A 25,318-nucleotide genomic window follows, 5' to 3' on the forward strand; every position below is an offset into this window, starting at 1 on the left:
CGCGAACGTGTAGAATTTGCGCATGCGTAAACTTGCCAATCAACTGTAGGTTAGGATTTATCATTTTTATGGGGTGTGAGAGGCAGTGGTACTACTTTTTGGCGTCAAGCCTGGTGCCATATTTTAGTTTCTTAATTTTGCTCGGATTCTTGAGGCTGTATCATGTGAGGCGTCGTCAACAATTCGCTGGCTTCACGTTCAGTCTGCGGTCTGCATTTATTGCACGACGTGTCGTTTCGTTGAAGTGTCCGACAGGCAAGATATTGGTAAGAATGGATGCATTATGAATTGGCGGGCGTTCTACGTGTTGAGAAGTTCACTTTCGTCTGCAATCTGCAGGCTGCAGTTGAAGTTTTCTTCAATACGGGCTCGTTTATCGTCTACGTCAGAGAAACAATACGGTCTGGCTAACTTAGCTAATACTAAGCGAGTGTAGAAGGATGGTATTTGCTAGATAGTCACGTCACGTGCTTGAATGAGACACACCTACTAGGCTGGAATGTCACGTGCACTGTCATTTGCTTCAAACATTCAGTGTATACACTGTACACGTTGCAACTGCTTTAACAGCATTTGATTTAAGTTTGCTAGTACTGAATGTAGATGACTCTTTGAGTCTTGGGTGTTTTGAGTATATGGTATATGTACTGCACGTACGTATTTATGATGTCAAAACTAAATGCATGGATTGTCTACACTGGATTGTCTAATTGTGTGCAGTTCTGTGTACGCTGTATGGTTTTATGGTAGTGTCGTACTGTACAATTGATTATATTAGAGTATTGTAGCACACTAGTATGTGTACTTGTATAGTCTTGTTTGAATTGTATTTGAAACTTTTTGTAGTGCAATGACCTGTTATGTTAATGAATGACATGTAGGACTGCTGATGAGCCATTTCTGGTAGAAAGATGTGGTGGACTATACAGTGATGGCTGGTTTATTGCTGATGTCATCTTTAATCTCTATTTTTTGGTCTACTTTGTACTTCGGGTGCGACTATTGTAATTTTGTCACATCTGTACAGTACGTATATATCACACTCATTTTTGCAGTTTTTGTCTGCTACAGACAAATTGGTCTTTTGGATTAAAGTTTCATCAATCATTGATTTTGCTACTGTGCCACCGATTATTCTCTCGCTAGCATTGAATCAGTTGTGGATTGGTATAGATAATGGTACTAGTTCTTGCTGTAGCTGAAATTAGAGTTGTTTTTATAGGATTGAGTTTTTTTCGAATGTTCAGACTTCTGGAGCTTCCAAAGTTGCTGGAGGCTTGGAAAGTTGTAAAATCAAAGTAGTTCTCAAATTTGATATATAGTACAGTACTATTCTGTTAGAGTACTTGCATTGTTTTTGACTCGTGTTTAGAAAGGTTTTGCAGACAATTGAGCCAGTGATGAGCTTGGTGACTCTGTGGATTGTTGGTGCCAGTTTTGTTCACTTGGTTATAACTGCTATAATGCTTTCCTATCATTCTACTCATAGTGTTTACATGTGTCATTTTTGTAGCTGGAAAACACTGGTGATCCTTGGGAATTTGACAAGAACAGCTATGTTAATCAACAGTGGTCTTACTTTGAGGCTCTCTACATGATAGCTGTGAGAACGAGACGTCTTAATTGAAGATTGATCTGTCTAATATGCTTAGAGTTTATTTGCATTGTGTCAGGTAACCATGTCAACTGTTGGCTATGGAGATTATTTTGCTATTACATATTTGGGAAGAATTTTTATGATCTTTTTTATAGTTGGAGGTTTGGTAGGTTTGATGTATTTTGAGCCTCTTTAAATACTTTTTGGTATCCTTTTGTGGCATAGGCTTTGTTTGCCAGCTATGTTCCCGCCATAGTTGATTACATTGGTCAGAGGAACAAATATGCTGGAGCTTACAAGAGAGTAACAGAAAAGTATAATGAGTTTGTCATGTTCACCATGACTCTGATTTTGAGTGCTACTGTCATTGGCAGTCACGTTGTTGTGTGTGGTCATGTGACTACTGCAAGCATGGAAACGTTTTTACAAGATTTCTTCCATGAGGATAGAAATGAAAATGGCAACACAACTGTGGTGTTTTTGGACAAGTAGGGTTATTGATGTTGTTCTGCCTGCTTGTCTACCTGCTTGTTTGTCTGTCTGTCTATCTGTTTGTGTGTTTGTTTGTCTCTTTGGCTGTTACTTTACTTTTATACTATCATATACTTGTATCTGCATAGTGATCATCCCGATGTCAAGATGAAGTCTATCTTGCGGTATTATAGTCTTGGAGCAGAGTACTACGAAGGATCAGTTCTAAACTCTGTTGATCTAGAGAGAGTTCAGGTGATGTTGCCATCTTTATAGGGTTACTTGTCATACATAAAGATCTCTTTTATAGTTGTCTTTAGCAAGTGCATGCATCATATTGGCTGACAAGAACAGTCTTGATCCGAACCAGGAGGACTCAGAGAACTTAATGAGGTTGATTGCAATTTTGTATTTTTAAATAAAATAATACAAGTAAACTGAAGCAATTGACGTGGTTGTTTCCATGCTAAAAACTGTTAGAAAGAACTATAGTGCTTGTGTTGGTCTAACAGTATTTGTTATTGCATGTATAAATTGTGTGAATTCAGTTTGTTTGGTTTTGGGTGTAGAGCTGTTGCTGTGAAGAATCATCATCCCAAGATAAGGGTAATCATGCAGATGCTACTGCAAAAGAACAAGGTCAATTGTATATTCTGTTCAGTAATTTGTTTAGTGGTCTATAGCATGAGTGCAATTGTGCATAGAAACTAGTGGATAGTATTCCCAGTTTCCAACCAAATATGAAAGATGATGTTATTTGTGTCAATGAGGTTGAAGAATATAAACTTAAATTTTGACAATTACTGTTTGTTAGCATGTTGTTGATTTAGATTACGCTGAGTTTGATAGCACAGAGTTGCTTGTGTCCTGGCTTTTCTACACTTCTAGCCAACATGATTGGCATCAGATCTGCACCAGATGAGGTATATAGGAAGACGTTAGTTGATTGCAGTGAATAGCATGAAGTAGACTGGGTATTAATTCCCTATTTCAGCTTCCATTGATGCATTCAGCAGGGCTTGCTGACGATTGGAAAGACAGCTATTTTCAAGGTTGTGGGTATGATTTTTATCCAGCTCAGTTATCTGCAGAATTTACTGGAATGACGTTTCAAAGTGTTGCTGAGTTAGTTATGCTTGCTTGTCTCCAAGATTACTTCTGGAATGTGTTGAGCTCAATTTGTTACAGAATATGTTACACAAAATGGAGCCTGCTGTTGTTGGGTGTTGAGAATCCATCTGATTTGAGTGGGCAGTCACGGTATGTAGAACACAAAGAGTGGATTGTTGTGCTGTTATTTGATACAAGGTATCTTAAGTTGTATGGTTTGCTTCAGGGTGTACATCAATCCTTCGGATGAGAATTTTGTGTTAAAGGCCAAAACTAAAGGATTTTTCTTAGCTCATGATGAGGATGACACAGAAAGGCAAACTTACGTTAAGACATTTTTGCTATTTGTTGATAGTAATTGTTTATATTAGTGCAACGTATTTCACAAATGAAGAATCTTTCGTGAAAGGTTTGATCACTTCATCTCAGAGGCGACGTTCTTATTCTCCTATGAAATTGAGAAATACTGATTCTAAAAAGCAACGACAATATAACGTTGAAGATGGTGTCTGTATCCAGAATCCAATGTTTGCTACAGGAAACATGCAAGATATGGATGCTGAGACGAGGGACATAGGAAAGGAGGAAATGGATGCTGTTGCTGTAGATGCCAATGAAGTTGATATGGGCGACTTGCAGCTTGATTCAACGAAATCTTACTATTATCACGATTTTGTTGATTTTGAAGATGCTCTACTGGTCAGTTGTTTATGAGGATGCTTATATGATATTATTATTTGTTATTTGTTATAGCTAAAGCATGGCATGTTTTATGTATTAAAGACACACACACACACACACACACACACACACACACACATGCACGCGCGCGCGCACACACACACACACACACACACACACACACACACACACACACACACACATGCACACACACACACACCATCCATCCATCCATCCATTTGCTGCTTGTGCTCCATGATTACCACGAGGGTACAGGAGATGCAGGCCAAAAACATCAAGTCTACACTGCTCGAGGTCTGTCTCGACAAATGCGCTGGTGATTATAGAGACCTTGTTGTTTGAAAGTCTGCTGACAAAACTGACATGGAATCCTTGTGGCGGAAGAATGACAACGTTGGTGACTAATCAAGCCTGTCTTGTTAAATGCCTGAAATGAACAGCCAGGGTGGTTACAGTGCAGAAGACTCTCAGTTTTTACGAGTCGTTGTTCATGCCATCGTTTTCTGTCATCTCTGAGGCTCTTCTCTCTGTTTTCTGATTTCTTGTTGAAATGCTCTACAATACGTTTGATGATGGAGCACCAAGAGTTGCGCTCTTCAGCTTTCTCTCTCCAGGATTCCAACAAGTTACACTGTTTGAGGTCACCAGATACAACATCATTCTTGCAACCAACAGGAGTAGACACAAGAAGTGCCTTGGGTAAGCGATCATTGGACATTCTTGAGAGATGTCCGAGAAAACGGAGACGACATTGTAAGAGAATCGATGAGATCCTTTGCTGTTTAGCCATCTTGCGTAGCGTAGTGTGATGCTTGTGCTCCCTGACTGAGATCCCCAATATAATTCAAAGGCAACGAATCAAAAAGGACTCAAGACGATGAACATGAGGCTCATGGAGGACGGTGCACTCGAGACCATACAGCAAGGTTGGAAGGATCACACTGTTCAAAAGACGAACCTTGGTGCTGGTCTTGATCTTACGTTGATACCACAAGATCCGAGAGAGTGACTCACACACATGCACATACACACACACTCACGCATGCACACACCACACAGGGTGGGTGTGTTTGTGCTAGTCTCATGTTGATAGCCCCTCCCTTTTCTATTTCCCCACCTACTGAAAAAGAAAAGGGGAGGGCTGGCTACGCGAGACTATGTTTGTGTGTGGATGGACATGCAAATGTGCACTACATTCACACACTAGATTTGGCACAAGTTTGCCTGTGTTTCTGTCTGTTTTTAATTAGTTAGTTAGTTAATTAGTTAGTTCTTAATTAGTTAGTCTTAATTAGTAGTCTAATTTGTCAATTTATCTTGCTCTGTTTGTTGGTTTATTTGTATACATCTTTTTTGTTGTGTTGCATTTTGATATTAATTTATAGTCTATTTATTTTGTTGTTGGCATTTTACATAAGAATGTATATCCGCAGTATTTTTATTAATATCAACTTGTTGCATTGGTATATATACTTTTTTTTTATAGAAACCAACGGAAACTGTTCGTTCCGGACACATTGTCGTTTGTATTTTTGGAAATGAAAGTTCTTGTTTGATTGGCTTGAAAAATTTGGTGAGATTCAATTTTGGATCATACTGACTGTTTCATGGTTATGAAATATATATATATATATATATATATATATTTTTTTTATTTTTTTTTTATTTTTACTTTTACTTTTACATTTAAACAGAACTAACTACCAAATTCTACACTACGTATATATATCGTGTTTGTACTATTAGCTGATTCCATTGCGTGCAGCTAATCTGCATGGGTCAGAAATGAAGCAAATTGTCTTTCTGGGGAGCGAGGAGTATCTTAGGAGAGAGGTGATGTATTAGCTAAATTTACAAATGTTTTTAAAAGTATAATAGGTGTCACAGACATTGCTTGGAAGATAAGTCATTATATAGTCTATCATCTACACACACACACACACACACACACACACACACACACACACACACACACACACACACACATATATATATATAAATATATATATATATATATATATATATATATATATATATATATATATATATATATATATATATATATATATATATGATAGTATATGAATTTTAATGACACATCATGCCTCGAGATAACATTGCCAACATTTATTTAATTTAGAAAGTACTACACTTTACTGGAGTTCCTCAGACTGTGTAATGCTGTTGTAAAGACAATTAATTCCATTTTAGTTATATAAATAATTTTTGTCTTGATTCGTTCATCTTGCACTTGGCTAGCTGCATCGACGAATGTTGTTTTTGAACGATACTTTAATCTCAAACACTACAATCAAGCAACATAACTCATTGACCTTTGTTAACTTGTATTTTGTAAATGTGTGTAGTGGCCAAACATTGGACATTTTCATTCCTTGAAGATTGTTTGTGTATGAAGTGTCAATTTGTGTGCATATGATGTGGTCTAAATGACATCGTTTGTATGTTGCAGGGTTCTGCACTGGAGAAGGAAGATCTTTGTCGAGTTTCAGTGAATTCGTGCTCGATGTGTGTCTTCTTAACTGCTGCTGGCCGTAATGAAGGCACCTCTAGTGATGTGTTCCTTAATGACAAGGAAAGTGTATTGGGAACTCTAACCCTAAAAACAATGACATTTGATTGTAGAGAAGATGGGCAAGGAGTTACGAGAGGAATTGATGTTCCAGTCCTTACTGATCTAGGTTAATTAATGAAATTGATAAATATGAATTTGTTGTAGTTGCTCTTAATGCGCTGCCTGTTGTTGCATGCCTACAGGAAATGACTCAAATGTACAGTTTCTGGATCAGACTGACGAAGATTCTCCAAATGCATCACTTTTTGAGACACAAGCATTCGCATTTGGCAATGCTATCAGTGCTTCTATTGTTGATTCTACAGTTAGCTCTGTAAATACTCATTCTGACTTACACTTGCTTGAACTTGTTTACTCACCTATTATTCTTTACAAATTCAGGTCTATGCCGATTCTAACATAATGACTTTGCTGGGTATGCTGCTGAACTTGGGTACAGACAAGAACAACTCTGGTCAACAACAGTATTGCAGAGTTGTACAGAAGTCCTTCTTTGAGGCACCTTTTAGCCAATTCAAAGTAAACATTATTATTAATTACCATACGAGATGTTTTGCTGTTAACTCTATTATAACGATTTATAGACTGGAAACTCATTTGGACAAATGTTTGTTTCTTTGCTGCGAGCACATGGACTTATGTGTCTAGGGCTGTACCGAAGGTATGTGCCTAAACCAGAGAGTCCAGAGCGGCGTTATGTTATCACATTGCCTGCTTTTGAATATCCTCTGAGGAATGATGATCTTGTGTTTGTTCTCTTGCCACCTTCTGCTGAGCCAGAAATGTCAACAATCTGATTTGTGGACAGACAGGTTTATAATCATACGCAGTGCATTTTTATTATACTTCGTGCAGCAATGCTTTTCATTTTGCAATTTTACTTGAACTAGTTAGCTCACTCAACATACAGATGTTGAATGAAATCATCTACAATTTGTATTTGATAAGAGTTTGAATTACATGATGATATTTGATGTCTTGAGCTGTTGGACTGCATAACAAAGTAACGGTACATGTATGTGTACTGTACTATGGACCCTGTAACGTGCGCTAGCGTACTTACTCTTTGAAAAGGAAGGTGTGTACTAGCTGCGCTTGCGCCACGTCGTCGGCAGTTAGGTTGGCGTCTACTACCTCTAACTCACCACTGCAGATCCAGCGACATCTTGTCAAGAGCAAGAATGGGTAACGGTAAGTTGTTGTTGTAAACAATCGTCGTTTTTCACGAAGAGCATGTGCGACTCCAGCGTCCCCCAAACCGCCCCAGTACTGACTATACGTAATACTGGAAGTGGTGGACTGCTTCGCGAGAAGCTTACTCTAAACTGGCTGAATTGACTGTCTGTCGGTATGTATGTTTTTGTAACCGTGTGTCACACTTGGGAGTTTGTCCAGCCAATCAGCAGTCCTTTGGGACGCGAAAAATAGCTGATGTAACAATAGCATATCGGCGTGAATCACCGGAATTTGTTGAGCCAATCTATGGCGTGTGATCTCTGCCAAAACGCCCACAACGCAAACAGACGTCGGTAGCACAACGCAAAGAGACCTCGGTAGCACAACGCAAACAGACGTCGGTTAAGCGTTACTATGTTGTGTTTACTAGGATGTAATGTTGCATGGATTGTTGTGTTCAGGAGGTAAGAAATAGGCAAGTGTTGCAAATACACATACTGTACATACTGTACCTAGAAGGTACACTGCATGTGCTCAGGAAAACGTATAAATCGCTCACAACAGCCTAGCTGATGCAAAAAGAGGTGTGCTGCACACCGCCCGAGTCTAGTACGTACCCGTATAGAGAAGAGTTTATTGCACATGCAAGTTATTGCTGGTAAAGAAGATTAATTAACTCTGCAAGATACAGCGTAAGTTTAGAGAGTCGTAGGGTAGGGCAAATCATTTACTAGTCAAAATTCATGACAACTCAATACTAAACAAAATTCTATTCAAAGATCTCATATTTGAGATTAGGCAATATTCTTCATTGTCAAGTAGCTATCGATGCCAAATGAATCACTGTCTGTTAGAGGGTCAATGTGTACATCCTGCTCTTGAGCATCAACAGGTGATGCTATGTTTGCCATGTCGACATGGTTGTAGTCACCCAATCTATCAGAGAGTGCGGGCCTTCCCAATCTATTAGAGATGCGATGAATCTGAAATGGCCGCCCATACAAAGTATCCAAACGCGTTCTATTCAGATGTCTTAAAGCTCAGTATAAAATCTCAGAACCGGCCACCTAACGCTAGACTGTAAATGGTCCGAATGGTAGCCAGACTACTAACACTGACACTTACAATTAGGTAGTCTCAGAATTTACGTCGTCTAGGAAACGCGTCACATTTTATTTTTGTCAGCCAGGCTATGTAGCGCCTCACTCACATACCCATCCCTACAAACCCATTATTTTCTCAAAGTTTTTCTAGACTTGTTCTCTAGAGTGACTATGCATCACTATCAATACGCATTAGCAAAAGAAATGAACTTCTGCAGCTTCTACTTGCAATTTCTGTTTGCATTGTGCACGGAACTTAATTAGGTTCTGTTTGCGTTGCGAAACCGAGGTCTGTTTGCGTTGTGCTACCGATGTCTGTTTGCGTTGTGCTACCGACGTCTGTTTGCGTTGTGCTACCGAGGTTTGTTTGCATTGTGCTACCGAGGTCTGTTTGCGTTGTGGGAGTTTTGGCAGAGATCACACGCCATACCAATCAGCAGTTCTTTGGGACACCAACAATGGGTGACATAACAATCTCGCAGAAAAGCCGAGATATCATATCCATAGTAAAAACGTCAAACTGTCGTCAAACTGAGAAGCGCAGAGTAAAGTTCAGGCTAGAGTTGTACGCATCTGTTACTTTTTTACAAAAGAATTGCAAAACAAACGAATTCATCGTTCTTCAAGAAGCCAAGCGAAGGTTCCATGACCATGCATGTGTATCGTTGCGCACGACCAACATGTCTGCTTCAAGAGAGCAATATGTTTTAGCTGTAAGTAGTACTGATGATGAACGATCGGCGGCGTCTTGCAAGAAAGATTCGTAGGAAATGCTAATGCTGCTTTCTTCTGGATCCAGTCACTACATGTCGCTTCACAGTATTTCTAGGAGACGTACGAGATCAATCTTTATCTATCTAGCTACAATGAATTATCATCGGAACGAAAGATGCTAGCAACATACGGCTCAACGAAAGCATGATAATCTTGTCCGCCTCAGTAGTTAACTGCTAGTGATGCAAGGTTGAATGCTACAGAATTGAGAAATAACGTGGATAACCAGCCCACTCTGCAAGAATATAGTTGCAGGTGTAAGTAGGACTGATGATGAACGATCGACGTTGTCTTGCAAGAAAGATTCATAGGAAACTTTGCGCTGCATGCTTTCTTCTGGATCTGGTCGCTTCACAGTATTTCCCGTGCACGTATATCGATCTCTAGCTACAAAAAATTAATTTTAATTAACGGAATGAAAGATGATAGCAACGGCTCAACGAAAGCATGATAATCGTGTCCACCTCAAGTGATGCAAGCAAGAGCACTACATACAGAATTGAGAAATAATGTGGATAACAAGCCTGCTCCGTGCAAGAGATGCAGCTGTCACGCATGTGCATGTAGGGTAGGTGTTCCTAATTGTGGACACTCCCCGGTAATTTGAGTTACAAACGCTGTTTCTCTGGTAACCTGCAACGGAGAGAGAGGGAAACATGTCCGATGTACGCACCAATGTCTAAGCTTTGGAACAATACCTGTACGACTGGAATCGCACAACGTCTGCTAGCGCACTAGCAAAATATACGGGATAACATCTGTGAACAGCCCAAACGGAGTGTATCCTAATTGTGGACATTCTTTCTCTGCCACAGAAAGCAAGTGGGTCTGAGTAACAGCTGGACTAGATACCTGAATGGTTGCCTTACAAGCTGGTATTTTGAGCCACAATCAAAACCATGTTCTGTTGTGTATCACCACGATTCACCTGCAAAACTGTTAGCACCTACAAGGTTCCTCCCATCACGCCCACAAAGTTGAGGTATACGAATCGATCTTTTGTTGGATCATGAAAGTGCCCTGACGTTAGTTAAGCAATTATTGAGTATCTTGGTAAAGTTTTGAGCCTATTGTTATGTTGACTGTAATGTGCTAAACAAGCGTATTATGTGCATGGAGCAAACGTGTATTTCCAGTCCAGTAAACACGTGAATATCTTCACTCATACTAGATCTGGACATCAGTAATCCACTGACAATCTAGTTGTTTTCACCGCTACTACATCTGGCCACAATAGGGTATGAAATGAGAACGAACAAAGTAGATGGAATGTCAATATCAGCGACATTCGTAATCCAGTTAGAATTTGATTGTCTTCACTGCTACTAGATCTGACAACAATAAGACACAAAATGAAAACCTACAAACTTACCTAGGATAGATGGAAGGTCAAAGCTACGTTGTCTGATATCAATAATCAGCTCCACTAGCAATGCAAAAAGATGATAGAACCACAGTTTACAGTTCAGACGTTCATCTAAACATGATTGATTGTCTCCTGCATTGTATCGGAGACAGAACACTTGGTTTTTGCAAAATTTGAAAGGCACGATGCCATTTTACACAGAGGTGATACACCACAGAACATGGTTTTGATTGCGGCCCAAAATATCAGCTTGCGAGGCAACCATTCAGGTATCTAGTCCAGCTGTTACTCAGGCTCAGTCGCTTTCTGTAACGGAGAAAAAGTGTCCACAATTAGGATACACCCCGCATCCAGGCTGTTTACAGACGTTATCCCGTATATTGTGCTAGTGTGCTAGCTGACGTTGTGCGATTCTATTCGTACAGGTACCGTTACGACGCCTAGACATTGGTGCGTATATCGGACATGTTTCACTGTTTCTTCGTGTGCAGGCTACCAGAGAAAACAGCGATTGTAACTCAAATTACCGGGGAGTGTCCATAATTAGGTACACCTACCACACTGAATTCGAAGTGTAGTGTGGGACATTGATGATATTTAGTTAATTATCTTTAATCACATTGGCGCATCCCTGGGTTTTCAAAGAATTATACACTCTAGCAACCAGCTAATGACTAATTGATGATAATGACAATAAATAGACAAAAATTAATAAAATTTATATTAATATTCACAATAAATACACACACGCACATGCACGCGCACACACACATGCGCGCGCGCGTGCACACACACACACACACGTAGCTCTGAAGCGACGGTGTAAACACAGCTTCATTTACTAGTAGTAGTCACAAGACGTCACTTGCAAGACCAGGTTGGCGATACTGGAGTCGCGCCTATTTATTTTAAAACAAATTGGTGAAGTAATTATTGTATCAACATTGTTGTTATTGTTCTGTCAAGTTCTGTAGTTGTTTACTACACTAAACCATATGAGTGTATTTAGCACACAACTTGTTGGTTTCACAGTATGAGACAATGATGAAGTGTTGTTGTAGCTCAATCAGCTGGAAGAGCATACCACGAGAGTGTTGTAATAGGAGAGAAAATGTTTGTTTGGGGAGGAGCGTCTGACTCAGCTGGTGGCTTTGACTATCGAGTCAACTTGTATAGTATGAACATGATATCTGGGGTGTGGGATGCTTATACTGCATATACTGCTGATGCTAACGACACACCGACACCTTGTAGATCAGCATGCAGTGCTGTAGTTGGCAATACCATCTATTCATATGGAGGATTGACTAGTATAGCACCACGTAGAACATTAGATGAATTATACAAATTGAACATTAAGGAGATGAGATGGAGGAGAGTGGAAATAGAAGGAACAAAACCTGCAGGAAGATGGGGAGCAGCAATGTGTTGTGTGAATGGCAAACTTATAATGATGGGTGGACATGGCCCATTGATGCCAGACAGACGACATTTACAAGCTGAATACCAGAGGGATAATGACTATTGTTGGAACAATGAATTGTGGTCATTTGATCCTGAGACAAGTGAGATGAGTTATTGAATATGTTACTGGTTATGAGTTTGTAGGAGATTTTAGTTTGCAGTGTTTGCACAACATCTTAAACAAAGTCAATGAGATGACTATTTCACAGTTTTTACCCAAGACCTGGCTATCCGGGCTAAGGGTATAGTAGTCATCTGTTTACTACTTGAGTGGGGGTGTGTAGTGGGATGATGGGGTGGTGTGGTGATGGGGTGTGGTACTGGTGGGGATGTGGTACTTGGTGGGGGTGTGGTACTTGGTGGGGGTGTGGTACTTGGTGGGGTGTGGTACTTGGTGGGGTGTGGTACTTGGTGGGGTGTGGTACTTGGTGGGTGTGTGGTACTTGGTGGGAGTGTGGTACTTGGTGGGAGTGTGGTACTTGGTGGGGGTGTGGTACTTGGTGGGGGTGTGGTACTTGGTGGGGGTGTGATACTTGGTGGGGGTGTGATACTTGGTGGGGGTGTGATACTTGGTGGGGGTGTGATACTTGGTGGGGGTGTGATACTTGGTGGGGGTGTGATACTTGGTGGGGGTGTGATACTTGGTGGGGGTGTGATACTTGGTGGGGGTGTGATACTTGGTGGGGGTGTGATACTTGGTGGGGGTGTGATACTTGGTGGGGGTGTGATACTTGGTGGGGGTGTGATACTTGGTGGGGGTGTGATACTTGGTGGGGGTGTGATACTTGGTGGGGGTGTGATACTTGGTGGGGGTGTGATACTTGGTGGGGGTGTGATACTTGGTGGGGTGTGATACTTGGTGGGGGTGTGATACTTGGTGGGGGTGTGATACTTGGTGGGGGTGTGATACTTGGTGGGGGTGTGATACTTGGTGGGGGTGTGGTACTTGGTGGGGGTGTGATACTTGGTGGGGGTGTGATACTTGGTGGGGGTGTGGTACTTGGTGGGGGTGTGGTACTTGGTGGGGGTGTGGTACTTGGTGGGGGTGTGGTACTTGGTGGGGGTGTGGTACTTGGTGGGGGTGTGGTACTTGGTGGGGGTGTGGTACTTGGTGGGGGTGGGGTACTTGGTGGGGGTGGGGTACTTGGTGGGGGTGGGGTACTTGGTGGGGGTGGGGTACTTGGTGGGGGTGGGGTACTTGGTGGGGTGGGGTACTTGGTGGGGTGGGGTACTTGGTGGGGTGGGGTACTTGGTGGGGTGGGGTACTTGGTGGGGTGGGGTACTTGGTGGGGTGGGGTACTTGGTGGGGTGGGGTACTTGGTGGGGTGGGGTACTTGGTGGGGTGGGGTACTTGGTGGGGTGGGGTACTTGGTGGGGTGGGGTACTTGGTGGGGTGGGGTACTTGGTGGGGTGGGGTACTTGGTGGGGTGGGGTACTTGGTGGGGTGGGGTACTTGGTGGGGTGGGGTGGGGTACTTGGTGGGGTGGGGTACTTGGTGGGGTGGGGTACTTGGTGGGGTACTTGGTGGGGGTGAGGGTAGCTGGTGAGGGTAGCTGGTGGGTGTAGCTGGTGGGTGGGGTACCTGGTGGGTGGGGTACCTGGTGGGTGGGGTACATGGTGGGTGGGGTACCTGGTGGGTGGGATACCTGGTGGGGTGGGATACGTGGTGGGGTGGGATACGTGGTGGGGTGGGATACGTGGTGGGGTGGGATACGTGGTGGGGTGGGATACGTGGTGGGGTGGGATACGTGGTGGGGTGGGATACGTGGTGGGGTGGGATACGTGGTGGGGTGGGATACGTGGTGGGGTGGGATACGTGGTGGGGTGGGATACGTGGTGGGGTGGGATACGTGGTGGGGTGGGATACGTGGTGGGGTGGGATACGTGGTGGGGTGGGATACGTGGTGGGGTGGGATACGTGGTGGGGTGGGATACGTGGTGGGGTGGGATACGTGGTGGGGTGGGGTGGGATACGTGGTGGGGTGGGGTGGGATACGTGGTGGGGTGGGGTGGGATACGTGGTGGGGTGGGGTGGGATACGTGGTGGGGTGGGGTGGGATACGTGGTGGGGTGGGGTGGGGTACGTGGTGGGGTGGGGTGGGGTACGTGGTGAAGTGGGGTACGTGGTGAAGTGGGGTACGTAGGGTGGTGAGGGGATGATAATGATGTGCATGCATACGTGCAGTGTGTGTGTGTGTGTGTGTGTGTGTGTGTGTGCGCGCGTGCGTGCATGCATGGATGGTGTGTGTGTGTGTGTGTGTGTGTGTGTGTGTGTGTGTGTGTGTGTGTGTGTGGTGCGATAGCTCAGTTGGTTAGAGAGTTATCTTATGGAGTGTTTACATCTTTGACTTTGAAGGGTTGCAAGTGCAAGTCACAGTGATGGCATAATTTCCTTAAGCAAGAAACTAACACACATTTGCTTCTCTCGACTCAGGAGTATGAATGAGCACCTGGTCATTTAGCCTCCAACTTCCAGGCCAGAGAGCGGCGCGAAGTGTGCGAACTCTAGTCTGGACCAAGTCGATACTAAAATGATGTCGGAAGTATTTATCAAAGCGATGCTAAATGGTAGCCTAACAGCGTAAGATTGTTTACCTAGATCAACATATCATTTGTAAATGTCATAAGATCTCATGAACAAAGAAGAGACGTCTGCCGTGTTTGCAGTGATATCTTGGTGAATGGCATAAAACCATGACTCTTTTTGATTCTTTTAGTCTAACCGCTCGACTGGCGAGACTACCGCTCGACCAGTTGTCAAAGATGATGGTCTAGCAACGCTGCTGTGCATGTCCTCTCACCGCAGGCTTGAAATATCGAAGAACTGAAGCTGAAACTAAAACTAAGATGTGTGCGTGCACTAGAGTCTTCATCACGGCTCTGGCGTGCACTTAGCCGCTCACGAGGATTTCACACGCGCAATCAGCGGTAGTGCACTTAGCATTACCAATTACTGCTAAATCAATCAGAATTTACAACTGACATTCCGGTTGTAAGGAGCTGATTGGCTTAGAAGGCAATTTCCGAAATCACTTTAGTATCGACTTTGTCCAGACTAGAGTTCGCACGCTCTCTGGTCTGGAAGTTCGAGGCTACTGGTCATTGACTGGGGACCTAAGCGGCCATCGGCTGTGACATGACATCAGCCACTGGTGTTTTGGTGAGACTTTGGGTGCTCACACCACAGTTGGTTTCACAAGTCGGTGCAGTTTGCTAGCACAGTCCCAGAGGTCCTTGAGCAGCGAGTGCACAGGGCCCAGCTTAACAGCTGGGGGCGTGACCTCTGAGAGGCAGCTAGCTCTTGATGTTTAGGTTAGGTTTAGGTGTGTGTGTGTGTGTGTGTGTGTGTGTGTGTGTGTGTGTGTGTGTGTGTGTGTGTGTGTCTGTGTGTGTCTGTGTGTGTCTGTGTGTGTGTCTGTGTGTGTGTCTGTGTGTGTCTGTGTGTGTCTGTGTGTGTCTGTGTCCGTGTCTGTGTGTGTGTGTGTCCGTGTCTGTGTGTGTGTGTGTGTGTTTGTGCGTGTGTGTGTGTGTGTGTGTGTGTGTGTGTGTGTGTCTGTCTGTCTGTGTGTGCGTGTGTGTCTGTGTGTGTGTGTGTGTGTGTTTGTGCGTGTGTGTGTGTGTGTGTGTGTGTGTGTGTGTGTGTGTCTGTCTGTCTGTGTGTGCGTGTGTGTCTGTGTGTGTGTGTGTGTGTGTGCATGCGTGCGTGCATGTGACTAGTATGTGTTTGTGTCAGATTATTGGTCTCCAGTGAGTGTGACTGGTCGTAAACCATCTTCACGTGCTGGTCACACACTGACAGCTGTGGATGAGAGAAGGGCCATCTTGTTTGGTGGTTCTCAACATCAGAGACGTTTGAATGATTTGTGGTTATTGGATATGCAGGAAATGGTAGTGTGTGGTTGATGGTGCTTATTCCTGTTGTTTCTAATTTGTGTTTTTGTAGATGTGGACTCACATCGCACCATCTTCTCCATTGTGGCCACAACCAAGATGTCACCACACTATGTGTACAATATGCTGTAGAGATAGAGATGAAGAGATTAAGGTGTTACTGATGGGAGGATATGATGTAAGTGTTGTGCAAGACTGTTGGATGATAGATGTGATGAGAGGCAGCAGTGAGAAGGTGAGAAGTGAGAAGGGAAAAAAGAGTGCAGAAACTAGAAACACAGTTTGAATTGATGTTTTCGTGTTGTGTTAGCTTTTGATTGATGGTGAAGAGTTTGATCGCTGTGATCATTCTGTTGGTTGTGTTACACTATCAGATGACACGGTAGCCATCAGTGTATTTGGTGGTCGTTCTTCATCTGATTTTCTTGTATCTTATTCTGTTGCCTCTAATCCATGTTTCTACCAGTGGAGTGAGTGACTGTTGATTGATATCTACCATGTGTAAACTAAACTCATTTTGTGTTTAGATCCTTGTCATCCATCAGTTCTTCATAATGGTTTACCAGCAGCAGGAAATGGTGTACGTGCTGTTTCTCATGAGTTAGCAAGTGCCTCTCTTGCTGGTGAGACAAGTCAAGAGGTGACAGTCACATGTTAGACATGAAAACATGTTGGTTGATGATTTGTGTGACAGACAAGGCAATTAATGGAACAGATTGGACATCTCACAGAAAGAAATTCACAATTGCAGAGTCGACTAGATGAAAGCGAACGATTAAATGATGAGTGTAATGTGCAGCTGAATGTGGAAAGGTTTGTGAATGAGTGATGGATAGTGATGTGTTATGAATGGAAACGTACAGTACAGTTTATTGTTGTTTAGGAGCAGAACAGATGAAGCGAGAGCTTTGTGTGAGGAGAAAGACAAACAGATTGAAGAATTGATTGATGAAAGGCAAATTCTGCAACATGAAGTGGAGAATGAAAGAGAAGAGAGACAGAGAGAAATGAATAGAATGAGAGAAGAGAAGGAAGAGCTAGAACGAAGGGTAGAAGAGATGGATTTATTGCTGAAAAATGCAGAGGCAGCAAGTGAAGATGCAGAGAGAAGAGTAAGGGAGAACGAGGAGGTGCTGAACATTGCAGCAGAAGACATACAACTGAGTGATAAGGAAATAGGCAGTGGAGCATTTGGATGTGAGTTGCAATTTTGGGTAGTTTGTGTTTTTTGTTTCTTTGTGTATGTGTATTGTAATGAGAAATCTAAAAGGAAATTGCAAGGTGACCGTGGAAAGTTGGTCTCGTGGTGTGTGTGTGTGTGTGTGTGTGTGTGTGTGTGTGTGTGTGTGTGTGTGTGTGTGTGTGTGTGTCTGTCTGTCGGTCGGTCTGTCTGTCTGTCTGTCTGTCTGTGTATGTGTTCACACACAGAGCTAGGTGTGTTGATGTGTAGTTTTCCAGACATTGTATGGATGATGGACTGTTGGTGCAGTATTTAAAATACTGTAATGTGTGACAACTGCAACATGTGTTTCTCTGGTTAGTGTTTTATGGAGTCTTGACATACATTTATTGGATGATTTTTAAAAGTATGAGAGCTTTGTTGTTTAGAACAACAGTGTGGCTTTGACTTGACTTTGGTAGTAGTATGTACTGTTGACCAGACATGGTGATCATGCATGTTTCAAGTGTACATATTTGCCTGGTTGACTTGTTAATGGTATCCAGACATGCTCTCTTCTAACTGGTGTAAGAATACAGAGTAGAGGTTGAGTGTGCAGCTTGTAAATTACCATCTAATTGTATAATGACATATGATGTGTTGTGAGGATTAAGGGTGGGAAGTAGTAACTACAAAGTCAAGGTTGTTGCTTGTCATTTGTTCTTGTTAATATCTACTTGGATATGATAGTGTGGGAGACTTGTTACTTGTTGATAAAACTCAAATTGAATACAGGACTGAAGGCATACTTTTGTGTAGTTAGTTTTATATTTATTTATGTGCTGTTGTGTTGATCATGTTGTTTAATATTTGATGTTTGTATGTGTTGTTCAGCTGTTCGTGTTGGCTACTGGCGTGGCTGCCCAGTGGCTGTCAAACTGTTACACAGGGAACTGGCAAGGGATCATTACCAGAGACGTCTGTTTGAACAGGAAGTGTGTGTTTCTTCCAGATTACACCATCCCAATATTGCTGCCGTGTGTGGTGTCACTCGTCAACTGGATGCTCCATTCTGTCTGATCATGGAACTATTACAGGCTTCATTGTCAGACGTCATTGAAGCAGCACACGTGAGTGGCATCTACTTGACATTGAGAGAACAGACAGATCTTGCTCATGATTGTTTGAGTGGCCTCACATATTTGCACAATTTGGTAAGCAGACTGTACGTATTGTTTAAAGGGGAAGTCCAACAAAAATGAACTTAACTTGTATAAGTAGATCTTACGAAGACAGATCGATGGGTATAAGTTACTCCGTTATCTTCGCTTTTGTATACGAGAACGAGCGATGTAATGTGCAACGCCCACGCGCCTGCTCCGCGCTTCCTGGTCGATTAAGCTCCGCCCACTGCGAACGGGTGACTGCTATGGATATATCGAGAATGACGAATGTGAATGCGAAGATATTATGAAGATCTGCCTTCTTGCCGTCAGTGGTTCCTCTCTAAAGTAAAATGGTGTCGGTAGAGCTGTTTCCCCGCTAGACTTGCAAGCAGAATTCCTCAATACCACGGCTTACCTAGAGAACGCGCTTGTGCTTGAATATTTGTTTATCCTTGTTCTTTTAATATCCGAAGAGAAACGTTCAGCGCGCTGTCTGGCGTGTGCTACAGACGTTCCTATTTTCACATCCGGTCTGCTCACTTTCTTTTGCCGCTGATTGGTAGAAGTTTACAATCCCGGATGAAAAATAGGCTTATCCTCTGTAGCTCACGCCAAACGGCGCGCTGTACGTTTCTCTTCGGATATTAAAAGAACAAGAATAAACAAATACTCAAGCAAAAGCGCGTTCTCTAGGTAAGCCGTGGTATTGAGGAATTCTGCTTGCAAGTCTGGCGGGGAAACAGCTCTATCCACACCATTTTACTTTAGAGAGGAACCACTGATGGCAAGAAGGCAGATCTTTATAGTATCTTCGCATTCACATTCGTCATTCTCGATATATTCGTAGCAGTCATCCGTAAATGCATTGATTCGTTCGCAGTGGGCGGAGCTTGAAAGAGCAGGCGCGTGGGCGTTGCACATCACAGAAACATCGCTCGTTCTCGTTTACAAAAGCGAAGATAACGGAGTAACTTATACCGATCGATTTGTCTTCGTAAGATCTACTCATACAAGTTAAGTTCATTTTTGTTGGACCTCCCTTTTAATTGTTGATCCGTTTGTGTATTTGCTTGTGTGCATGTTTGCTCATCTGCTTGTCTATTTCTCAATTGTTAGTTTTGGGTTTAGTTTTTTATTTGTTAATGTTTGTAGCCTCGTCCTATTCTGCATGGTGATATTCGTCCTACAAACATCCTCATCACATCAGTGATGAGAGCAAAGATAGGAGACTTGGGTTCTGCACGTTTTACTGATGGCTCACTGTCAGTGGGTCCTATGAGTACACTGTATGTTGCACCAGAAAGATTGGCCAATAACGCTTTACCCAACAACCAAAGAGCAGACGTGTACAGTATGGGAGTAAGTCTAGGAGAATTGTTTACTGGATATCAAGGGAATCGTGAAGACAGAACAAGACAACTGCGATCTGTGAGTCAGTGGGATCTGCGTGTGGTGTGTTGTCAGATGGCTCATGAGGATGGCAGCACTAGGATGAAGGCAAGTGAAGCTCTCAATGTTAACGACAGAGTTGTGAAGAGTGAGGAGTACACAAGATGTGGTGCACGACGCATGGTGAAGGGAGTGACGGATGGAGTAAAGAATGTGACACTGTGTGAGAAACCATGGTGAACAGACAAATAGATAGAAATGCATTTGTATAGTGTGCTGTTGTTGTGACGAGTTGCTATTACGGCAGTTGCTAGAGATAAGATGTCATTATACACATTTGACTATACTAGGGTAATAAATGAGATCTAATTTATTACCTAGGGACGAGGAAAGCAGTCTCATTTACCATAATTAAGCTTAATTAATTAACTTCGAAATGCGCGTACTGCGGGCAGGTGCGCGCGGCAGGTCCCCTTTGCCCGCGGGCGACGGGGTTGCACGTGCATACACTGTACTCTCAGCTCGATGCCTAGTTTCGCGTTTGCCAGTAGATTGGGTCAACAAAAGTTTATTAGTTTTGGATTGTTGGGGCCCACATTGAGGTGTCGTCAAGTCGTGCAGCGCTGCAGTCATACAATTTCAAGGTGATAGGATAGATAGATATTACAATTGCAACGTATTGGATACAATTATCTTTTAGTTCACGTATGGTTTTCGACGTCGTTGTTGTTGGTGGCGGCATTGTTGGTCTTGCAAGTGCTCGAGAGCTCGTTCGCAGACTTCCTAACTTTCGTGTGGCCGTGCTGGAGAAAGAACACACTTTGGCGTATCATCAGACTGGTCATAACAGTGGCGTCATCCACACAGGCATCTACTACACGCCTGGATCACTGAAGGCCAAACTTTGTGTGGAGGGTTGCGGGTTGATGTACAACTATTGTAACGAGCATCATATACCGTACAAAAAGTGTGGGAAGGTAAATAACAAGACTAGATACTTTGCAGGGACTGACGTCAGTAGAGACATAGAATAGATTCTATTGATCTTGTCTATTGCTTGTGCATGGACTCATACAGTGTGTGTCTTTTCAATTTATTGTCAGTTGTGTGTACGAAAAGGAGACTGACTGAACGAAACATTTCCCTGTTAATTAAATATAATAAAAAGTTGACTTTATTGTTCTACTATGAATAACCCAGTAGTTGCAGAAATTGCAAAGTATCATTTGAGCAGGAGTATTATTCAAGCACTGGTAGTATTCAAGTAGTCTCGCATAGCCACACCCCTACCCCACCTTCTCCCCGCGTGGCATGAGGGTGGGGTAAGGGTCTGGCTACGTGAGACTAGTATTCAAGCATGAGTAACTACGGTAACTGTTTGCAGAAATACAGTGTGGACTGTATTTCTGAGGAAGAACCATGTTATTTCTGAGGAAGAACCATGTCAATTTGTGACTGGAAAATAGATGGAGTAGTTTGTTTCTTGAAATCATTCAATTGGATCTCAATGTAAAAAGATGAACGTCCGGTGGTTCATGGCATCTTTAAATGCCTGAAAAAGATTGTTAAAGATTTATAAAGTTTGCTTCTCGTCATATTATCAAGAATTAGCTAAGTGAGAGATATTGACTATATCAAATAGGTTTATTATGTTGCTGTCAACCAGATCAAACAGTTATCAAACAGTTTTAATTTTTTGATTTGCACATGTGCTGTCTTGGAAATGCTTATTGTTTTGAGATGTGCTTGACTCAATATGATGCTTGGCTACTGCTGTCACTGTTACCTGTCTAGTTATGTTGGATTGTTTATATAGATTATTGTCGCTGTTGAGGAGGAAGAGCTGCCAGTATTAGACGCTCTTTATGAACGTGGCTTGAAAAATCAAGTGAAGGGATTGAGATTAATTGATGCGGATGAAATCAAACACATTGAACCACTGTGTAGAGTCAGTATGTGCACTGTTTGTCTGGTTTATGCTGTGTTAGTTTATTAGATTGACTTGCAGGGTTTAAAAGCTATCCACTCACCTGAAACAGGCATTGTTGATTATGGCAGAGTGGCAAAGTCATTCGCAAGAACGTTTGAAGAAATGGGTGGCAAAATACACACAGGAGCAGAGGTTAGTGGGTCTTGAATGCTATAGATGTATGTATGTTGTAATGTAATAACTACATAGGCAGACATATATTACTGAACTTGTTGATAAAAATAAATTATCTGTACGCAGTGGTTTTGGATCTTCAGACTGTGATGTCGTACACGCATTTTATTTAATACGGGAAGGCTTGTGGCTTGTGATAATCACCACTTCATCTAGGATTTGGGTTGGGCAGGCCACAGTGAGTTGCCATGAAGGGCACCTTGGCTTGCAACTACCAGAAGAGAAAACTGTATTGGCCCAAGTTGGTGCTGTTTTGCATATATTAACTAGACTGTACTTGTACTGTAGTTTGATGTAGTTTGTGCTTGTTTAATTTGTATTTACTCATGGCTCATCTAAAGGACCACGGTGCTCAAGGTGTGACAGGGTGCACAAATGGTGCAACAGGATGTTGCACTCTGCTTTAAAAGTGTAGCTGGAACACTGATAATCAGTTTGACATCTCCAGTTGATGAGTTGATGTTAGCTATTTAGTTGTGGTTTAATTAAGTGATTTTGGTAATATTGGAGTCACCTTGTTGGGACAGGAATGACAATCTGTCAGACAATGGGATAAGTGAAAGTAGGTGGTAGAGTTAATCTATGGTGAGTTTACCTTGTAGGATGAATTAAACACATCAACCATCTTGGCCTAACTTTTTGGAGATTTTGTGCATGTGTTTATGGACATTTGAAAGTAGATCTTTCACTCTGCTAGCTATGACAATTTGATGCAGATAGCATGTGTGTAGTGTGACGCTGAAATGTCTATACTTTTACTTTGGTTTCTATTTTGCAATTTACTGCTCTTTAAAATCAATTAATTAATTTAGAGGCCAAACAGTTACTCCTTAGCAGCTATGTAGCTGTCATTTGTTGTTGTAGTATGTAGGTGCTAATTTACTGCACATAACAGCTGTCTTTTTGTTTGTTTGTGTTTGTTTGTGTTTTGTCTGCTTGTCATTTTGGTTTTTGGTTTATCTGTCTTCATTCAATATATCTGTTTGCTTGTCTGCAAGGAGGCAATGAGTAATGTTGTGTTTGTTAGGTTGTTGACTTTTCTCTCAATGAAGGTTAAGTGTTTGTCATGATGCAGAAATTCTGCCTGATGAATTTACGATTAGATTCTGTTGCTGTACATACGAGGTCGGGTGACTCATTCTTAGGCCGCTATGTATTGACATGTGCCGGTCTCTATTCTGACCAAATAGCAGCCAAGTCAGGATGTGGTGACGAACCTCGGATTGTTCCATTTCGTGGTGAATATCTCTTGCTGAAGAAGGAGAAAGAGCACCTTATCAGAGGAAACATCTATCCTGTACTGTTGTGTATGTGCTGTATGAGTCAATGTTTTGACTGAGTATTGTTACAGGTTCCTAACCCTCAGTTTCCTTTTCTTGGTGTTCACTTCACTCCACGTATTGATGGTGGTGTTTGGCTTGGTCCCAATGCTGTACTCGGGTTTGCAAGAGAGGGTTACAAATTCTCAAAGATTAATGTGAGAGAACTTTATGATGCTTTATCTCACAGGTTAGACTGAAATGTAGACACGATGTGGCTAAATACTCAAATACGTATTGCATATGTTGCTAGAGGATTAAGAAAACTTGCCCTAAAACATTGGTATTTTGGATTGGGAGAGTTCTTTCGAAGTGCCTACTTAAGATTACAAGTGCGCCAGTTGCAAAAGTATGTCCCAGATGTGACAATTGATGATGTTGTGAGGTATTGCTATGCAGTGTATTGTGATGGTGGCATTGCATGTGTCATTGATGGTGTCATTATGGTAGAGGGCCTGCAGGAGTTCGAGCTCAAGCTCTTGATGCTGATGGAAACTTAGTCGATGATTTTGTGTTTGACAGTGGTACTGGTGAGCTAGGTAGCCACATGCTACATGTAAGGAATGCACCATCTCCAGGAGCAACTTCATCGCTGGCTATTGCCAAACTGATTGTCAACAAAGCCGAGGAAAGGTTTTCCCTTGGCAGCTGATGAATTAGACATGGCCAATTATGGTTAGTTTATATGCAACAGCTTTTTGGGAAGGTTCTTTTCATACCATAATATTAGACAGCACCTTGACATGACCTGTGCCTATTTCTATTTGTAAATGTTACTGACAGGTGCTGTTTATTGGTCAATTAAATTAGCCAGTACCAATTGTGATATGCTCTAATATGTTGTATTTGGTTTTGTAACTGTTTCATAAAAGAAGAAACAACGTTAACAACATCACCAAAAGTCTTCTCTTGGCTGCTGCCGAGAGTCGACTGAAAGGCTGATTACATATAGCATGGACAGAATTGAGATCTTTTAATCAAATAGCATGTGTACAGCTGGACACGTTATTTGACTCTAGCTAGTGTTTCTAAGCGATTTTCTGCTGTATTATGTCCCTCCATAATGGGCAAGTGGGGTCTTTACCCCCATCTGGGCGCCCACCAACCCGGCAGGTGAGCCCATTGGGGTACATGTTTCCGTGCAGTTCATACGGCGATCAATGACTAGCTAATTTGATATAGATTGCAGGCATTACGGTGACCGCAAACTCGTGGACAACACGCCTAGTGGATATCAACGACCACCAGGAAAGCACTGAACGTCATCATCAACGGACCGTTCGCCAGACCACAGAAACTCCCCAACGACTGAAACGAGTCATAGTCTCATGAATAAAGCTAGAGAAACATGAGAGAGAAAGACAGACAAGTTTCATAATTTACTATCGTCACTGGGGTTTGAACCCCCAAACCATGGAGTGGTAGCCATTGTCACTAACCACTAAGCCACGGCGGTGACTTGTGTCGTGCTCAACCAGATCAGTCTGGTTTGTAAAGTCTATTACAAGTACCGGAAGCAAACCCTGCTTCAGAAGTACTTAGACCATCACGGCTGTCTAGAAAGAAGACATGACTTTACGAAGGATCCGAGTAGATCCCAGAAGCACTGTTTTCTGTAAGTGCTGCAGGTTGTGATGACCTGGAATAATGTCCAGCCACCGTGCAATACCTGCGTGCACTGTGCCCAAAGCTCCCAAGACCACCGGAACCACCATTATTATGTGTCGTGCTCAACCAGATCAGTCTTATTATTATTATTATTATTATGTCATGCTCATGTTTATACTAATACCCTTTGTTATCTGATCAACACAAATATTTTGTGATGGACTTTATGAGCCAACAATGAGGGGTTATATGTTAGTGTCATTAGA

General features: G+C 42.4%; 3 protein-coding genes across 3 annotated transcripts; all 3 read left to right on the forward strand.

Moving 5' to 3' along the window:
* The first annotated feature begins 68 nt into the window (after positions 1-68).
* Positions 69-7,448, forward strand: LOC134180110 (calcium-activated potassium channel subunit alpha-1-like). Its single transcript, XM_062647196.1, has 26 exons — positions 69-266; positions 340-401; positions 882-993; positions 1,056-1,167; positions 1,223-1,298; positions 1,373-1,448; positions 1,514-1,603; positions 1,674-1,763; positions 1,823-1,911; positions 1,972-2,085; positions 2,218-2,323; positions 2,379-2,461; positions 2,638-2,707; positions 2,773-2,838; positions 2,899-2,991; positions 3,063-3,193; positions 3,257-3,328; positions 3,405-3,494; positions 3,550-3,877; positions 5,367-5,453; positions 5,627-5,713; positions 6,247-6,288; positions 6,351-6,579; positions 6,656-6,786; positions 6,855-6,992; positions 7,058-7,448. The coding sequence occupies exons 1-26, from the start codon at positions 69-71 to the stop codon at positions 7,268-7,270; spliced, it is 2,985 nt and encodes a 994-aa protein (XP_062503180.1). The 3' UTR covers positions 7,271-7,448.
* A 118-nt stretch (positions 7,449-7,566) lies between these two features.
* On the forward strand, positions 7,567-20,347 carry LOC134179913 (uncharacterized). The gene is made up of 10 exons (XM_062646934.1): positions 7,567-7,664; positions 11,954-12,457; positions 16,090-16,244; positions 16,300-16,482; positions 16,558-16,717; positions 16,775-16,887; positions 16,942-17,060; positions 17,131-17,444; positions 18,301-18,620; positions 19,725-20,347. Exons 1-10 carry the CDS (start codon positions 7,655-7,657, stop codon positions 20,199-20,201), a joined length of 2,355 nt encoding a protein of 784 aa, XP_062502918.1. The 5' UTR covers positions 7,567-7,654; the 3' UTR covers positions 20,202-20,347.
* A 114-nt stretch (positions 20,348-20,461) lies between these two features.
* LOC134179725 (L-2-hydroxyglutarate dehydrogenase, mitochondrial-like) lies at positions 20,462-24,327 on the forward strand. Its single transcript, XM_062646666.1, has 9 exons — positions 20,462-20,605; positions 20,662-20,938; positions 21,778-21,909; positions 21,970-22,083; positions 23,153-23,177; positions 23,229-23,422; positions 23,477-23,634; positions 23,698-23,829; positions 23,895-24,327. Exons 1-9 carry the CDS (start codon positions 20,487-20,489, stop codon positions 24,094-24,096), a joined length of 1,353 nt encoding a protein of 450 aa, XP_062502650.1. The 5' UTR covers positions 20,462-20,486; the 3' UTR covers positions 24,097-24,327.
* The last annotated feature ends 991 nt before the right edge of the window (positions 24,328-25,318 follow it).

This window comes from Corticium candelabrum, chromosome 5 (genome assembly GCF_963422355.1).
Source record: "Corticium candelabrum chromosome 5, ooCorCand1.1, whole genome shotgun sequence".
Taxonomy (NCBI): domain Eukaryota; kingdom Metazoa; phylum Porifera; class Homoscleromorpha; order Homosclerophorida; family Plakinidae; genus Corticium; species Corticium candelabrum.